The sequence below is a fragment of the Bidens hawaiensis genome, unplaced genomic scaffold (genome assembly GCF_021521415.1).
Source record: "Bidens hawaiensis isolate Kalapana, Puna unplaced genomic scaffold, B.hawaiensis_p1.1 tig00007413_1, whole genome shotgun sequence".
NCBI lineage: Eukaryota > Viridiplantae > Streptophyta > Magnoliopsida > Asterales > Asteraceae > Bidens > Bidens hawaiensis.
The window spans coordinates 1,071,018-1,089,821 of NW_027491517.1; the positions used below are offsets into that span (position 1 = coordinate 1,071,018).

Genomic DNA, 18,804 nt, shown 5'->3' on the forward strand with positions numbered 1-18,804 from the left:
ACCAACGATGCGTTCGTCGCGCAAGCACAGCTAGGCATGTACGCCTTCCTTCCCGCTGAGGCCGTGCCCAATGAAGTCCAGGACGAGCCAACAAACCCAAGCGTTTCAACACAATTCAAGCATCTCGATCTTCAAATATTTGGTCCGTGACAATTAGCTCTGTTTTTACAAAAACATAAAATCAAACGTCAGTTTTTGTTTCGGTTCGGTACCGATTATTTCGGTTTCTTGCACCCCTCTAAACATAATATCATGAACCCGACCCGACCCGACCCGTGTGGTCCCCTTTAATACCAACAGTTCCCAACGAACCATATATTCCCATCAAGGAAACAAACGAACCCAGTTCAAATTCAATGGCTAGCTTCTCCAACACCCACTCAAAAACCCACTCTCATCACAACTCTTCACCACCCAATAATAATAACACCAGCTGGTACTCACACAACACCGGTACATACACCAGCAAACACCCACCCGTCACCCTCCCACCACCACCATTTCTCAACGTCGTTTCCCGCGTATTCTCACACACCCACACCGGCACCACCACCGGAGCTTCAATCCCATACTCAAACCTCCAACCTTTAGTCAAATCTTTAGCCACTGGACTCCACAAATCAGGTCTTTCCAAAGGTGATGTTGTTTTAATCCTCTTACCCAATTCCATTTACTACCCGGTTATTCTTTTAGCCGTATTGTATCTTGGGGCCGTTGTCAGTACGTTGAATCCGTTGAGTAGTTTCTCTGAGGTCAAAAAACAAACATTTGGTGTGCATGTTAAGTTTGCCTTTGTTGGTCTTGATAAAGCTGATTGGTTAATCACATTGGGGTTTGATTATGTTGTAGTGCCTGAACATGTTGGGTTTGAGGTAAACGATGTCCGGTTTTCGCGGTTTTCTAAGCTGGTTTCGTGTGATTACTGTGATTATGAATTGGTTATGGGTGGAAATATTATGCAGAACGACACTGCGGTTGTTTTATATTCGTCTGGGACGACGGGTGCGAGTAAAGGCGTGGTGTTGACTCATAGGAATTGATATCTGCGGTCGAGCTTTTTGTTCGGTTTGAGGCTTCGCAGTATGAGATTCAGCCGGAGGATAACGTTTACTTGGCGGTTATACCGATGTTTCATATCTATGGGGTTACGCTTTTCGGTTTGGGGATTTTGTCGTTGGGGAGTAAAGTTGTGGTTATGAAGAGGTTTGGAGTTGATGAGATGGTGCGGTCGGTTGAGAGGTATGGTGTGACGCATTTTCCCGGGGTGCCGCCGTTGGTGGTTGCGTTGACTAGGGCGGCGAAGGGTGGAGCGGGTGGACGGTTGAAGAGTTTGAAGCAGGTTTCTTGTGGTGCTGCACCTTTGAGCACAAGGGTTATAGAGGAGTTTATGCATTATTTTCCTCATGTTGATTTTATTCAGGTAAGGAAATTAGAAAATTATAATTCTGTCCTTTGATATATAATTAACATGCATCAAAATGGGATTTTATTTTTCATAAATTACGTGTTTAAGTTATTGTTACCAGGCTTATGGGATGAGTGAATCAACAGCTGTGGGAACACGTGGATTTAACACACGAGACGTGCACAATTATATGTCTGCTGGACTGTTAGCTCCAAATATGCAAGCCAAAGTGGTGGATTTGGTTACTGGTTTGTATCTGCCACCTGGTAAAACTGGTGAACTTTGGTTATGTGGACCGGCTATAATGAAAGGTAGCCAAATTAAAGATTTTGTTTTAGTAAATCAAATATCCCACACCAAGGATAGTTAAGTCATTTTGTCCTTCAGTTAACAGAAAAGTTAAGATAAGTTAGTGAAAAGAATGAAAAGTATAACAGCATAGGAACTTCTTGGACGTTTTTTGTACTTATTGAAGTTAAAGGGCACATCAAAACTGTAATCTAATCTAGTTTATATTTCATTCAACATATGATTCATTTGTGATGTGTTTTGACACAAATTTTGCTAGAATACCTAAACGACACGGATGCAACATCATCAACTATTGATAAGGATGGTTGGCTACATACGGGCGACATTGTATATTTTGACCAAGATGGATATTTGCATATAGTTGGTCGTGTTAAAGAAATAATAAAGTACAAAGGGTTTCAGGTGATTAACTAAATTAGATATTTAAAATTAGTTAAAATCGATTTTGATGGATATGAATAATGTGATTGAATGGTTGTAATGCAGATTGCTCCAGCTGATTTAGAGGATGTTCTAGCAACTCATCCAGCCATTCTTGATGCTGCAGTAACAGGGCGAGTTTGAATAATTTCTTCCTTAATAATATTAATATTTTGTTGACTTTATATGACCAACAATGTTCAACATGCAGAGTGAGGGATGAGGAAGCCGGAGAGGTTCCAGTGGCTTTTGTAGTGACGAGGCCGGGAGCCGAAGCTTCTGAGTCGAGCATCATTGACTTTGTAGCAAAACAGGTGTGATACCGTGGTCTCAACCCGTTTTGACTTTTGATCCACACTAAAACTTATCTGCTTTGACACGTAACCACACAAACAAGCAGGCAAGTTTTAGTGTGGGTCAAACGGATTCAATAGGATTATAAGATGTTATTTTTCTAATGTATTTTTGTTGTTTGGCAATGTACAGGTAGCGCCGTACAAGAAGGTGAGACGAGTGATTTTCACGAACATGATTCCTAGATCTGCAGCAGGAAAGATTCTGAGGAGGGAATTGAAGGACCAGTTATATTCTAGACTTTAATGTGTTCTTCACTACACTGATAACCGGTAACTGTTCATGGTTCTGATTTATGCAGCGTTTTTAGTTTTAGCGAATATATTCTTATAAGAACACAAATTCATTGTGTGGGCTTGATTCATGATGGTTTTATAACCTATAGAATCAGGTCAAACCTGTATGTTGTAAGGCAGTGGATGCCATTAAATAGAATTAAGAAATTCGCATCATGTTTATGTTTAGTTTATAAGTAATACTCAATGAAATCCAACAAAGTAGGCAGATATAAATTTAGAGACTTGATTTTTTTTTTTATTAATATAAGTTGCTCCATGTACACATAAAATGGGCTTATTACATACAAGCTGATTTGTATGGCTGTTTGCCCATGGCCTTATTCACCAAACTAGTTGTGGTTTTAGTTACCACCGGGACCGCCCTCGTCACCTCCTTCTTGGGCATCACCGCCACCACTCAATTCTCCTTTATCAACACCTCCTTGACCACCTACACTGCCACTCCATCCTCCCTTGTCACCTCCTCCTTGACCACCAGCACCCCAACTCCATCCTCCCTTGTCACCGCCTCCCTTACCACCACCGCCACCACAACATCCTTCCTTGCCACTTCCACCACCACCACAACATCCTCCCTTGCCACCTCCACCTCCACCTCCACCGCCTCCACCTCCGCCTCCCCCTCCCCATCCACCTCCGCTTCCACCACCACCACTCCATCCTCCCTTTCCACCTCCTCCCCCTTGGCCACCACCTCCTTGGTTACCACCCCCTTCTTGACCACCGCCTCCTCCTTGATTTCCACCTCCTCCTTGGCCACCACCACCTTGGTTACCACCTCCCCCTTGGTTACCACCACCTCCTTGGTTGCCACCTCCACCATCCCCTCTCTTGTCACCTCCGCCACACCATTCTCCAATACAACCACCACCCCAACCATCCTTACCTCCACCGTTCACTTCCTGTGTTTTTCCAGCTAAGTCCCCTTCACAAACATACACAAAAATGAGAACAAATCCATCATAGTCATTCAAACCATCTTATAACAAAAAAACATTTACCTCTTTTCTTATCATATTCAGAACTTTCAGCTGTCACAACAGATGCAATAAGAACACAACACAGAAAACCTACCACCACCACAAAATTACCCTTTGATTTCATTTTCAGAATCTGCAAGCTAGTACTGCCTCTTTTACTCCCTTTTTATACACTAAAAAGCATTAAAGAGACCTGCCTGCCACTTACCTCCTACCCCCAATTTAGTTTGTAGTTATCTTCATACGCATTTGTTCATCTATCTCTTTCTTGACTATAATTGGAAAGAATGCAGCCCATCGTGACAACTGGCAACAAAATCGACACGCGGATTTCGAGAAACAAAGAATGCTACCCCTTGTGACAAATGGCAACAAAATCGACATGGGGATTTCAAGAATCATGCAAATTTATTTCGAGAACTTCCCATCGTGACACATGGCAACAAATCGACACGCGGATTTCAAGAAACAAAGAATGCCACCCCTTGCGACAAATGGCAAAAATGGACACACAGATTTCGAGAATCATGCAAATTTTAATAATCATAATTATCACGGTTTCATTTACGAATTGGTATATTCATATTGCATCTCTCCATGGAATACGGACACACAAATGGAATAAAATTCATATATGATAACAACATGAAATTATAATAATAACTCTTCATATATGATCAAGCTTTTGTAGCTTCAAGTGGAACGAATGCCTTAAAGTTGAGGTGTAAACTAGGGCTGTCGGAAAAAAAAATTAGCTCAAAATTTGCTTTTTTTGAGGTGTAAACAAGGGTTGTTCAGTAAGCTCTAAAATAGCTCGGCTGAAAAAACTCGCTTATAAACAAGCCGAGCTGAGCCGACTTGTTTTGTAAACTAACGTTGCCCGAGCCAGGTTTGGCTCGGATCATGGCTCACTTAAATTGATTTGTTTAAATTAAATCTCAAATTATAGTATATAATAGTAGTAGTAGTAATAATAATAATATATAAACACATTGAAAAGAAAAAAAAATAATAGATATAATATGCTTCTTGATCTGTAAAAACATTATATAAAATAAAAAAATGATGCATATAATTATTCTATTTATAAATTTGTATATTATGTGTAGAAAAGATAAAATAAATAACCAGCTCGCTCAGCTCATTTACGAACCAAGCCGGCTCGTTTAAGTTCGAGTTCGAGCTCAAACCCAGCCTTACTCAGCTCGGCTCATTTACAGCCCTGTAACTGTAAACAAGGTTAGCTACCTCATGGCCTTAATAGGCGTCTGGACCATAGATGTATTTGATGCTGGGATAGTAACAAGAGAGCCTTCTTCCTCAGGGGATCCATGAAATGGCGGAACCTTCATCAAATAAGTAGACGGGTTTGAAGTAATTGACTACTTTCATTATTAACTTCACTCTCAACACCTTTCCCTCATTGTCGCCGTGGATTAGCCGAGTGGGCAGCACTTCGATTACTGTATCGTAGTATAGCTTTTGCAGGCCTGCAATTTAAAAATGTTTATTTTTACGTAAAATTAGTTTGTCAATAGACAAAGATTTTGTCACACATAATTGTTCAAGTTGTTGGAAGCACCAATCATTTACTTCGTAGCAAAACAGGTCTGAGTCTGTGGTCTTGACTCGTTTTGACTTTCGACCCACACTAAAACTTACCTGCATTGGACCCATAACCTTGAAAACAAGCGGGTAAGTTTTAGTATGGGCCACAGCGGGTCAATAGGATTATAAGAACTATATTATTTTTCTAATATAGATCTTGTTGTTTGGCGATGTGACAGGTGGTGCCATACAAGAAGGCGAGGCGACTGATTTTTGCGAGCATGATTCCTAGATCTGCAGCATCAAAGATTTTGAGGGAACTGAAGGAGCAGTTATATTCTAGACTTGAATGTGTTCTTCACTACACTAATAATTGGTAATGATTTGTGCAGCATTTTTTAGCTTTACAGAATATGTTCTTATAACTAACTCATCGAATTGGTTCAAAGTGATATGTTGTAAGGCAGTGAACACCATGAAATAGAATAAAGAAATTCACATCATGTTTGTTGTTGGTTTATAAATAATGATTAATGAAATCAGACATTTTAGTAGGCAGATGTAAATTTATAGGTTTGATTTATTTTATTAATATAAGCTGGCTCATATACACACACACATACAAATGCAACTGAATCAAAGTATTTTTGTATGGCCCTTTGTCTATGACCTTATTCTTCAAACTAGTTGTAGTTTCAGTTACCACCGGAACCGCCCTTGCCACCTCCTTTGCCACCTCCTTTGCCACCACCGCCGCCACTCCCTCCTCCCTTGTCACCTCCGCCACCCCATCCACCACCACCGCTCCATCCTCCCTTACCACCTCCACCACTGCCGCCGCCTCCTCCACCTCCGCCACTCCATCCTCCCTTGCCGCCTCCACTACCGCCGCCTCCCCCTCCACCTCCGCCACTCCATCCTCCCTTATCACCTCCTCCACGGCCACCACCTCCTCCTTTGTCGCCTCCTCCATGGCCACTGCTGCCGCCACTCCCTCCTCCCTTGTCACCTCCTCCTTTGCCACCACCGCCTCCTCCCTTGTCACCTCCTCCTTGACCACCGCCGCCTCCTCCCTTATCACCTCCTCCTTGGCCACCACCGCCTCCTCCCTTATCACCTCCACCACCGCCTCCTCCCTTGTCACCTCCTCCTTGACCACCACCGCCTCCTCCATGGCCACCACCTCCTCCTCCCTTATCACCTCTTCCTTGGCCACCACCTCCTCCTCCCTTATCACCTCCACCACCTTTTCCTCCCTTGTCACCTCCTCCTTGGCCACCACCTCCTCCTCCCTTATCACCTCCTCCTTGGCCACCTCCACCTCCACCTCCACCGCCACTCCATCCTCCCTTATCACCACTACCCCCACCCCCACCACTCCATCCTCCCTTGTCACCTCCGCCACCCCATCCACCACCACCGCTCCATCCTTCCTTACCTCCACCTCCATAACCACACCATCTTCCAATACAACCACCACCTGACCCACCACCCTTTCCTCCACTTCCACCACCCCATATATCCTTACCTCCACCGCCTCCCTGTGTTTTTCCTGCTAAATCCTCTAAACAAACATACACAAAAATGAGAATAAACCCATTATAATCATTCAAAACAATTTGTCACAAAAAGATCACTCACCTCTTTTATCATCATTTTCAAAACTTTCAGTTGTCACAGCAGATACAATAAGAACAACTGCCCACACAAAAACCAACTTTGATTTCATTTTCAGAAACTGCATGCTAATACTGCCTCTTTAACTCCCTTTTTATACACTAAAAAGCATTAAAAATAGACATGCTTATCAGTTAACACTTACCTCCTACCCAATTTAGGTTGTAGTACTTATCTTCATTCAGATTCAAACGTATTTGATCAGCTTACTCTTTTAACTATATTTAGAAAGAAGGCTACACGCCATGACACATAGCAACAAAATCGACACGCGGATAAGAATCATGCAAATTCTAATAATTATAATTATCATGGTTTCATATATGAACTGGCATATTTATATTGCATATCTTCATGGAATACATACACACAAATGGAATAAAATACATATATGATCACAACAGGAACTTATAATGGTAACTCTTATTATATATGATCAAGCTTTTGTAGCTTCAAGTGGAGCCGATGCCTTATTGGCTGCAATTTGTTCGAACAAATCTCGGATCTTTAACCCGACAATGGTTTGAAACAAACCAGTCCCATTGTTACTACCCGGGAAATCAGCATGTTTCAACATTTGTTGGGTGATTTCACCGTAGAATTTGGTGGAAATGTTGCTCAAATGGCTTTCAACGTAGATGAGTTCGTCTAATCTATCAAATTGCCCATCCATTTCCAACACAGAAACCTGCAAAAAGACGTTAGTGCTCAAAAAGATCGTGCATCACTTGAAGTTTGCTTTTGGAAAAGCTCGTTTATAAACACTAGGTCGATTGACTCGTTTAAATTAGGACTCAATATAATAAAAATAACATAATAATATTGAAAAGAAACACAAAAATACATATATATCTCTCGAGAAAACTAGAAAAAAATTATACATGTAGTGTTATAAGTTCTCTTGTTATAAATTTTGTATAATGTGTATGTTAAAAAAATAAAAAAAAATATATATATATTCTCTTGTCTTGTATATATCAAAAAGTCTAATTAACGAGCTATGGTTGGTTCGAGCTTGGCTTTTCACCTCTGTGAAACAAACAAGCTGAGCCTAGCCAGCTTATTTAAGTTCAAACTTGAGCCCGAACCCAACATGGCTCGGATTGTCACAACACTAGAAATGTACACAAGGTTAGCTACCTCATGGCCGAAATAGGCGTCTGGACCATAGGCGAATTTGATGCCGGGGTACGAGCAAGTGAGCTTTCTTCCACAGGGGATCCATGAAACGGTGGAACCTTCGTCGAATAAGTAGACCTGGTTGAAGTATTTGACACCTTCTTTCATGATTAGCTTCACTCTCAACACTTTTCCCTCGTTGTCATCGGGGATCAGCTGAGTGGGCAACACTTCAATTACTGCATCCGCGTATTGCTTTTGCGGGTCTACAGTTATTATCATGATCGATCATTATTAGTGCACGTTATATAATGTGATTTCAAAGCATAAACTCAAAAAATGTGTATTTTAGCGAAAATTTGTTTGTAACGAGTCAATTACGAAAAATAAATAAATAAAACACTTTCAAAATAGTCATTTCTAAAATCCAAATAGAAAGTTGTTTAAACATCTTTAAACAAGTTAATACATGTTGTGTTTACCCGTCAACTAGATATTTGTCAAAGTTTTAGTTATTTTTTAGTTAGTGAAATCTACTGAGTATTTAATTAAAATAAGTAGATTATTAAATGATAATATAAATAGTATAACCTTAGTTGTCACATTGATAATTATTAAAAAAAATACTGAAAAGAATAAATTTTGACTTGATTCTCATCCATCATCCAAAAAGTTTAATCTCCATCAATCAATCAGTAATATTTCCAAACAATTATAAGAATATAATTCTTGATTAAAACTAAACTCAAAAGTAGTGTTTATTTGTTTTTTTAACAATGTTTGGGTCAGGTAAGCTTTGGCTCACCAATCATCATTACCCAAGTTTAAATTCTTTGACGGGATTTCAAGCGTCACAATTTTTTGACGCTCCAGATTATCAAGCTCGAAACTCTTATGGGAAAAATCCTTGACCATTAGGCCAGAGGCGTGATGGCGAGAAGTAGTGTTTATAGAAGATTACCGATGTAAGCATCAAAGTCTGGTTTTCTGGCTTCAATGCTAGCTTTAATGCTTTCAAGACTATGTCCTCTCTCTGCCATATCTCTCTGACATACAGAAAGTCAGTAATTGTTCTACATTTTTAATGTTTGTTTTCTACTTAAATAAATACCAAGTTCTGTCCACACATAAGATACGTACTTGGATCTTCCATGCGAACTTAACCTCGTTACTGATGTCCAAATAGATACTGAAATCCAAAAGGTCTCTTACTCTCTGATCATACCTGCGTATATTCAAAACACATATTATCTTTATATCATAAGTCATACACATGATATGCCAAAACTTTGCATATTCTAGGTACGGTTATGAATTTGAATCATTTGCAAGTGTAATAACTAACTAAGTTTAGAAAATTGTATAAAACTACAAGTAGGGTACTCATAGGTACGTGTGTTTTTAAGTGACTAAGGTAATAAACAGTCTAAGTGATAAACAGTCTAAGTGAGTAATATATACCAAAAGTCGAAGATGTTGAGTGAAGATACTAGTAGTGAGGAATTGATCATAAATTCCGAAACGTCGAAAACAAAGATAGAACGGTCGTTGACTTTTTTATTTATCAATTATCATTTGACTTTTTTTTCAATTAGGAAAATTGTTATTTTTTATTTCCTTAAAAATCAATTTAATAAATAAGCTTATATATGTATTTTGTCATTTTTTTTGCTTTATAAGTTTATTACATAATGGTTATAGATTGAATAATGTGTAACACAATATATAAAAATATAAAACAATAAAATAAAATAAACGTAAAAAAAAGAATCTTGATGATGCCTAACGTAGGAGCATGAATATGCTACGCTAGCATGAAAATATGCTACGACATTTATGAATTCAAGGATTCTTCAGAATGCAAATCTATTGTTTCGGAGTATAATAAATTAATATTTTATATTCCGTAATTTTTAAAAATCAATGTTATTTTATCAAGTTTTGTGGCTGACATGGATTTTCCTTTAAAAATAAAAATTTAAAATTATCTCCATATTATGGCCCAATAATACCACGAAGATATCATAATATTCTCAGCCATACAAATACCTATTTCCTATCCTTCACAAACAAACACACATCACATACTAATTTCTTTCCAAAACATTCAACAATGGACACACCATCAAACTTACTGTTCATCAATCTAACAAAGATTTTGATCACTGAATGCAACTATACAAAAGTTTACATAAAATAATAATGACACTTACATTGGGTGCAAACCTTCAATAACAAGAATCTTTGGTGGTTTGATGAGCTCAGGAGGGTCCAAAAGACCAGAGACATGGTTATAAATAGGCTTCTCAACAGCCACACCATGTTTAAGTGCCTTAACCTGTTCATACATTAAGTCAAAGTCATTGGCTCTTGGGTCAAGTGCAGTCACACCCTTTTCTTTCCTTCCAGTTCTGTCTAAAGAATGATAATCATCTAAACATATAACAGTGGTTGTGTCACTTATGAGTGTGTTTGAGTCAGGGTTACCACCCTTTGGTGGTGAGGCTGCACCACCAAACACACTGGTTAACCTTCTCATGAAGGTACTCTTTCCACACCCAGAGTCTGCTGCTAGTCCAATTACTATTGTGTCACCTGAACATGTGATCTGACCACTTCTAAAGTACCTGCCACTTTTGGTCTTTTTGGTGTAGAAAGACACATGCTTTGGGGTGAATCCCATGTGGGTTTTTGTGGGTGATGAGATTGAACATGATGAGTTCAAAGATTGGACTGTGTAGACTGTGCACACTGCCATTGGGTAAGTCTCTCTCTCTTGTTTCTTGAAGGTTTAGAGAGAGAAAGAGAGATAAAGGTTGGAGCTTTATCAATGAAAGATTCAAGATTTGTGTTCCTTAAAGGATCATGAGGGTATATGTCTTGAAATAATGCAAAATGAGAGTGTACAAGTTAAGGTGCACAAGGGTACAACTTACTTTGAAGTGAAAAAACAGATGAAAGTATAGAATTGAGATAGATGGGTTTAATTAGGGCTTCATTAGGTTTATGGGTTTCTATGACTACCCTTGGTTTTGGACAAAATTGGAGGTAATTTTAAGGTTTTAGAGGGAGGTCATAGTTGTGGTTTGTGTATATGTTGAAGGGTATATGTGTCATTATAAGGATGAGCTTATTTTAGATGATAAGTAGATGAGATATGATAAGCATGGTCATGGATGGTTACTTGGCATACCACGTGGCATCAAAAGATTGGATGACTAGAGATGAGGGTGGTAATGTGTGAGTGGATGAGATTTACATATTCACTGTTGTTGCATTTAACATTATACTTCTTTTATGCTATTTGATTTTGCATCCATGAGTCTAGTCTATACACCATTAAACCCTATTTCAATCGGGTCTCTTTGTTAATTTTGTTTATCTAGGGAGTAGTTTTGAATATCCGTGACACTAGCCACACAATCGGGTGAACCGGGTGAGTGTAAATCGAGTGGTACATCAAAGGGCGTTTGATCCAATAATATCTTGGTGTATTAATGGGTGTTTGTTTTATTGGAGGTCGAATAGCATTGTTAGGATAAAAATAAATAAATAAGTCGAATGGTAATGTTAGTGTTAAATTTATTTAGCAAACCTATACCTAAACTTAACTTAACATTAGTTAGTAGTTTATGTCTTATTTTGGTCTATTATGATGTATTAATAGGTGGTGACTACTTAATAATGATCTGTTTTGAACACTTAAAGGCGGAACTAGCAAATCGATAGATACCACAAAAACAATATACAATAAATTATACAAAAGTACAAGAATTAACTTGGATGTAAATAGCACCAAATACTCCGATCCAAATTCCTTAGCTTTATCATTGATCTATTTTTGATCCAAACGAAAGAAGTGGACTTGATTTCTTTGATTAACTTTGCACACGAAATCACTTAACTGTTATACACTTTAATATCACGTGCTCTCCAAATATGCAATAGGGGTGTGAGTATAATTGCCTAAAACGCTTTCTTTTCTCTTCAAACCCATGAACCTATTTATGAACCAAAAGCAATCTGTGGACCGGATTAACGTTATTGATTTCATAACACACATAATACTTTAATATGAAAGTAGTCACACAATTCAATATATATATATATATATATATATATATATATATGAGTTAAGGACCTCTTAAATTTTAAGAGGTATCAAACTCAATGCTTAATATACAACACATGATGCATAAAAATTATAGAAATCAAGGGTAATTAAGTCTTTACATCTTTCTTTCTTTTAACACAAACTTACAACTTTAGTCCCTCAACTTCATTACATTTTTTGTAAAGTTTAATAATAGTTACACAAATGCCCCCTAAATCAAAACCAACTACCCCACGACTTTTTAACGGCCATAACTTTTTCACACGTTAATGTTTTTCAAAAAAAGTACATCATAAAAACGAGCATTTTATTCTCTTTGATTTGAGTATGATATTGCTATAATTTTTTTAGTTTTAAAACGTTAACATGTTACGCGCTTACTATTTAGCACTGAGTAGCAGGTTGAGTCGGGCGAGCTCAAGTCATTTGTAAAAGTACAATAGGCTAGGAATGAGTCAATACAAAAAAAATGGTTAATTTGGTTCAGGTTCAAGTCGAAAGGGGCCAGGTCAGAACGATGTCGACTCAGAACAGGTTTGGGGCCAAAACGGATTGGTTTAGAAAAATGATGTATATTTAATGTTTGCCTTTTGATTTTCGTTACAAGTTACGCAGATACCATTGTTTAAATATACCGGGCCCGATAAATGCGTGTCTAGTCCCACGTAGCACCCTACACTGTTAATCACCATGAATTACACGCGTGGTGTTGGTTAAGCATGTTCCCATGTCGGTAACGTGCATTCCCGTCGGGTTACGCGTGTTCAATATTTGATAACACGCAACTGGCTTTGCACGAGTTACGTGGTCCAATTTTAGGATACGTGTGCATTGTCACCAGGTGACGTATGTACCAACACGGACTATGCGTTCACTGTGGAGTTGTGCGCGCCCCTGCTGCATCGTGCGGGCACCCAGCTAGTATATATATATATATATAGGGGTGGGATCTAGAGAGAACTCCTCTTAAAGAGAGAATTAGTAAAGAATTATTTTTAACTATTTTAAAAAAATTTATTTTGTGATTTTTTTTTCTTTCCTCATTCTAATAAGATGATATTGATACTAAAAAAAAACCTTGTCGATGTAGTACTGTAGTGTATATGTGCACTAATGCCTATTGCATATATACAAAAGTGTTTTATTGCATATAATACAACACAATTCTATTGAATATATGCAAATACGACACTAATAATTGTATGCAAAACACATTTTCGCATATGTAATACAACACTAATGCACATATGCACTATATCGATTTTATTTTTAATTTTTGTATATAATATAACACTATTGCAAATAAACAATACAAACAACTATATATATGTTATTCAACACTATTTCAAATATCAAAATGCACGCTATTGTACATATGCATTATAAAAAAAGTCGGTGTATTGCATATATGCATTACTCGTTAATTTTTTTTTTATTATTTTTATATTTTTTTGTGGTGAAGAATAACAACATATAAGAAGGATGAAAGAAAAAAAATTTTAAAATTTTTTTTTTAATTAAATTAAAAATACTTCATTATTAGTTCTCTAGTTTCGCTATCCAATATTATTTCAAATATCAAAATGCACACTATTGCACATATGCATTATAAAAAAAGGTGTATTGCATATATGCAATACTCGTTAATTTTTTTTATTTTTTATTATTTTTATATTTTTTTGTGGTGAAAAATAATAACATATAAGAAGGATGAAAGAAAAAAAAATTTAAAAATATTTTTTTTAATTAAATTAAAAATACTTCATTATTAGTTCTCTAGTTTCTCCATAAAATGAAGTTCTCTCATGATCCTCTCCCTATATATATATATATATATATATATATATATATAGAGAGAGAGAGAGAGAGAGAGAGAGAGAGAGGAAAGTTAAAATAAAAAAACAAACTTTTGTAAAAAGTGTTGGAAAAGATCTAAACCATTGGATTATATATATATATATATTATAGTCATATATATATATATATATTATAGTCATATAAGAAATCTACAAAATCGTACCACTATTTCTATAGTTAAGTCGCTTACTTTATTTATTAAACATATTAATGACTAATACATAACCAAAATCAACTTTTAGTAAATAAGTTGAAATTGATATGAATTGTAAGTGATTAGTTACTATAGTTACACATTGGCAACCTTCTATGATCAAGGACATTTATCATGGAATATTTACAAGTTAATGATAGAAGGAATTGTAAGATAGTGTCTTAATCCACATGTTTTGTTTTGTATTTACTTTATAAGTGTTCATAAAAGGGTGTAATGATCAATGGCTAATGTTTGGGTTTAATCGTTTAATGAACTTTTTCACTTAAAGTAACAGTTATAAGACTCGCTAAGGGTATGGATCTATGTAATTTTTTGTTTATACAATCTTGCCTTCTAAGAAATGAATGTACATAGGTGCATGAACGGTTTTTACATTGTCATGTAAATGAATACGAATAGGTAAAAATGTATCAGATATTTGATATGGTACTCTACTTCCTCCAAACGAACTTGAGCAAAGAGGGAAACATTCTTCGGAAGGCTTGTGTGATGGTCAATTACTATATTAGCAACATTTTATGACATATTCGGTCTTGGAGTTGGGCTTGACTACAACTTCTAGCATTTTTCGAGTTTAGATTTGAATTTCAGCAAACAAAGAACCTATTGAATGATGACCGAGGCTCGTGTCTTGAGAACACCGCTAGCGATCAAATCATTAGATATATATTATCTAAAGATATGTATGTATGTATGTATTTGTATGCGTGCAATAAGAGATCAGTGAAAGTGGAACATATCAAGAAGATGTAATGAACATACCAACACGTTTATATTACCCTGTTAATTTAATTAATTTTTTTTGTAATATTTAAACATTTTTCGAAAGTAATTTTGACGTCGTGAGGTCCTTGATTTGGACCTCCCATTGATTTGGTAAAGCTGTTGTATCTGATTATGAAAACACCATAACTTCTTCTTTCTTTTTTATATCAATAAGTACACCAAGGCTATATAACCATCTATCTACCAATAATCTAATGAAATTTGCTAGGGTTCTTACTATTCGACCTATGATGTTTCATATTCATTCAGGGTATCATCAGTCTTTACAAGCCTTTTCATATTTAAGCAAACATATGTTTAAGAAATAACAAGCAGAAAAGAGGGGATGATAAGAATCGTGGTTAAAACTATAGCATAAAATATATATCTCCGGTTGATAATACCTACTCATAGTCCGATAATAATATAGTGGCCAATGACAACCATGAGTTCAACTTTTATTGTGAATGCCGTACAACTCCAATAAAAAAACAATTCGAAGTGTACATATGAAAAAAATAACTTATGTTTAGTTTCAATTAAAATATAGTTATTATTTTGAAATTAAATAAATAAAAGTTAGGAATAAATGAAATATCTTTTCCATTAGAATTGGATTGCCCTTTAAGATGGAAGTTAAAGTTATGAATGACAATGGTTACATTAGTCATTATCCAATACAAATTACTATTGCTCAATTTTGAGTGCTACTACACGTACGCAACCCTCACTCGCCATATGGACTATATAAACAACAAAAAAACGTCATATGAGTCTTATAACCTTTTGTCTATGATGTACGTTATTACATTAGTTCCTTTGATGTCAGTCTAACGTATAATACAACCTGCATCATATGTAAAAACATCAACTCATACAGATCATATGATTAACTACTATAACACTAACCTTTCATAGAGTCTATATAACTATATATAACTATACATCTCATATGATATGTAGACAACTAAAGTTTGGATCAAATACAAATGAAATTAACGTGCTAAACGTGAGAATCAAGTAGAGTAATTATGTAACTACCATGTGATGCAATTACATAATTACTCTACTTGTATATATAATTACTTTACTTGATTCTCACGGTTAGCATGTTAATTTCATTTGTATGTTAACTTTTCCTTAGACAACTGAATAATTATAAAAAGTTGAAAGTCAAAAAGAATATTTTCGAGAACATGCTTCAGACTTAAAACTTTTAATTCCAGAAAGAAAAACATCTGAATAACTAAAATTATGTCTGAATCATTTAGACTCATGGCTTATTCCGATATGAATGAACCAAACCGTATATTAGAAAAGTATATCCATGTATACACATTAAAAAAAGCATATATATCTACGTATACACACATGTATATATGTATATAGAGAGAATCTAAAGAAAGCCACCAAGCCAAGCTACTATCTGTCCATCTTCACCTTTGAATCTGAGACATTTATCAACATCACGTTTATTATTGCTCCGAAACCAAAGCAAAACATTCAACGAAGAAACAAAACATAAACATGGTTGGTCTGTTTTCTAGATTCTCTGTCAGCAGAAACGGTCATCGTCGTTCTCAAAGTGCACTCGTAAGACACACAACTAACTCTCTGTCTTTCTTTAATTCAGTCCTTTTAATAATATTTCTTTAATATTTAACTTCAAATTTACAATTCATATTCAACTCAATATTAATGTTCTTTTTTAATCGATTGCGTTACTGGATCTGTTAGCTGTGATCCTGTTGACTTCCTTTTTTGTCTTGATTGAAACTTCATGTTAGTTGATTGGATTTGTGTTATGGGTAATTACTAATTAGCGTTGACATTTGAGGGTATGCAATTGAAATTGGGGGTTTGAACGTTTGACTTTCGTTAATTTGTAAATTGGTAGTCAAAGAATATGAGTTGCATGAGATGGGATTTTTGATTCTGTGTATGTTTGTTGTGTTTAGTAGTTGATGTTAATTAGTTACATTATTTGGTTTGATATATGAATTTAACATGTTTGACTTTTGAGAGTCAATTGAGCTTATGTCAAAAGTCAAAATTGATGAAATATGTTTGGTTTCTCATAATATGACTATAAAGAATCTGAATTGTTTGAGATGGGCTTTCTGGTTCTCTATATATAATTTTTTGTATATGGTAGTTGATGTTGATTAGTCACATTATTGGTTTAGTTGGTATATGAATTTACCGTATTTGACTTTTTGAGAGTCAAATGAGCTTATGTTTAACGTCAAAGTTGATGAGAGCTGTTTGATTTTGCATAAGATGATTGATATCGGAAGGTAGCTATATAAATTTGTGAAAGTTTAACTTTGTAGAGAAAAAGAAAAGTAAAAAGGTCATGTCAATTTTGAGTTTTTAAACCTTTGGCTTTGAAATTTGAATCCCTGAATTTCAAGACTTGATAGTTGATAGTGGTGTTTGTGTTTTGGAACTGATTATCTAATTATTATGTATCTTTTTAATGTTTGAATAAAAAAAATGTCTTTTGATTATCGCGTTATTTAGGGGTCAATTGTGTTTGTTAACTTTGTTTATGCCTGTGTTTTTGTTGATTAATTATGTGAAGGAGCAAAGGGTAGTTGTACCCCCGGATACAGTCGCTACAGAAGCTGCAAGTGTAACCGGAGTCATGTCTACTTCTCATCACAGAATTGAAGTGGCCATTGAGTTTAAACCGGTTGACCAACCTACTGAACCTTTTGACTTAGATCAACCCGTTCATTGCCCGTTGCCTGAACCTTCAATCCTCAATGTAAGTGCACATCAAACTAGTTTTCTTACATTTGCTTATGATAATATTGTTTGTCTATCTCTACTTGTAATCATTTGGTTGGGATCATTCGGTCTTTGAGGGTTACGTATGTTATTTGTTTACGTTTATCTTTTTAACTTTTGGTAGTAAAAATAGCCAAACGTGTTATTGATTAGTGTCTGGTGAACAATGGGATAACATGTATAAATTTTTAAATGAAATGATCAAACATTCAATATGAATATATCATAATTTACTTTAAAACGTTGTTCCAACAATAAAAAGATTAAAATATAGTTCATTCGCACATTCCCTAGTCATTTAACAACATTTAACAATTAACATTAAATCCCGGAGTAGTTAATTCTTGGATTGTGTTTGATGATTATTTGTTTTGTTAAATAAAAGGATGGAAGAATATGGAAAGAGCGCGTATCTTTTGGGGTGCAAAGGAGGGCTGACTTAGCGGTAACAACAGGGGGCCCACCTGAACCCGAGACACCTAAAACAAAATCCCGACCACGAACAAATAGGATGATACTACCATCAATCAGTGCACCTGAACATAACATTCTTAAACTCCTTGAAGAGTCTGGAATGTGATTCTATGCACAAAGCATATGCTGCATTTAAGGTTTCCAACCTTGTCCTACATTTTTTTGATGTCGCCTCTACGCGTATATTTCGAACACAAAGTATTGCATGTACATACACTATAATGATCGTGTACTGCTATTTAGTTTGTCTTTTCTTTAGAAAGAATTAAACATGCGCATACGTGTTTGTATGTGCAGTGTGTATGATAATTTTTGTGATATACATAACCTATGTGTTCTTCACACTAAATAAGGTTTTGATGGCAATGGTTGGGATATGGGTTGTAGAGGTTGCTAGAGAAGGAAGTGGTTAAATTACTCGGCGTGTGTTGGTGTATGTTGTCGATGAGGAATGAGGGCTAGATAGTGAT

General features: G+C 36.0%; 2 protein-coding genes, 1 long non-coding RNA gene and 1 pseudogene across 4 annotated transcripts; 2 read left to right on the forward strand and 2 right to left on the reverse strand.

Moving 5' to 3' along the window:
• The first annotated feature begins 285 nt into the window (after positions 1-285).
• On the forward strand, positions 286-5,872 carry LOC143635263 (4-coumarate--CoA ligase-like 6; annotated as a pseudogene). Its single transcript, XR_013154021.1, has 7 exons — positions 286-1,420; positions 1,527-1,716; positions 1,974-2,119; positions 2,204-2,271; positions 2,349-2,451; positions 2,624-2,763; positions 5,558-5,872. The product of XR_013154021.1 is annotated as a 4-coumarate--CoA ligase-like 6 (transcript).
• On the reverse strand, positions 3,469-3,888 carry LOC143635264 (uncharacterized). Its single transcript, XR_013154022.1, has 3 exons — positions 3,792-3,888; positions 3,590-3,715; positions 3,469-3,502 (listed from the first exon to the last, which is right to left on the reverse strand). It is a non-coding gene; the product is annotated as an uncharacterized LOC143635264 (long non-coding RNA).
• A 1,522-nt stretch (positions 5,873-7,394) lies between the features above and the next one.
• Positions 7,395-11,199, reverse strand: LOC143635265 (phosphoribulokinase, chloroplastic-like). Its single transcript, XM_077103141.1, has 5 exons — positions 10,328-11,199; positions 9,255-9,339; positions 9,076-9,160; positions 8,136-8,380; positions 7,395-7,683 (listed from the first exon to the last, which is right to left on the reverse strand). Exons 1-5 carry the CDS (start codon positions 10,870-10,872, stop codon positions 7,432-7,434), a joined length of 1,212 nt encoding a protein of 403 aa, XP_076959256.1. The 5' UTR covers positions 10,873-11,199; the 3' UTR covers positions 7,395-7,431.
• Positions 11,200-16,463: 5,264 nt separating this feature from the next.
• On the forward strand, positions 16,464-18,590 carry LOC143635204 (uncharacterized). Its single transcript, XM_077103088.1, has 3 exons — positions 16,464-16,660; positions 17,652-17,837; positions 18,246-18,590. The coding sequence occupies exons 1-3, from the start codon at positions 16,595-16,597 to the stop codon at positions 18,438-18,440; spliced, it is 447 nt and encodes a 148-aa protein (XP_076959203.1). The 5' UTR covers positions 16,464-16,594; the 3' UTR covers positions 18,441-18,590.
• The last annotated feature ends 214 nt before the right edge of the window (positions 18,591-18,804 follow it).

Excerpts from the sequence above, each read along its gene's own strand:
- LOC143635265 (XM_077103141.1), bottom strand. The coding sequence starts at position 10,872 with ATGGCAGTGTGCACAGTCTACACAGTCCAATCTTTGAACTCATCATGT. Across the intron at positions 9,340-10,327 it reads ATTGAAGGTTTGCACCCAAT|GTATGATCAGAGAGTAAGAG; the intron begins GTAAGTGTCATT and ends GAATATACGCAG. Across the intron at positions 7,684-8,135 it reads ACGCCTATTTCGGCCATGAG|GTTTCTGTGTTGGAAATGGA; the intron begins GTAGCTAACCTT and ends GTCTTTTTGCAG.
- LOC143635204 (XM_077103088.1), top strand. The coding sequence starts at position 16,595 with ATGGTTGGTCTGTTTTCTAGATTCTCTGTCAGCAGAAACGGTCATCGT. Across the intron at positions 16,661-17,651 it reads GTCGTTCTCAAAGTGCACTC|GAGCAAAGGGTAGTTGTACC; the intron begins GTAAGACACACA and ends AATTATGTGAAG. Across the intron at positions 17,838-18,245 it reads CTGAACCTTCAATCCTCAAT|GATGGAAGAATATGGAAAGA; the intron begins GTAAGTGCACAT and ends GTTAAATAAAAG.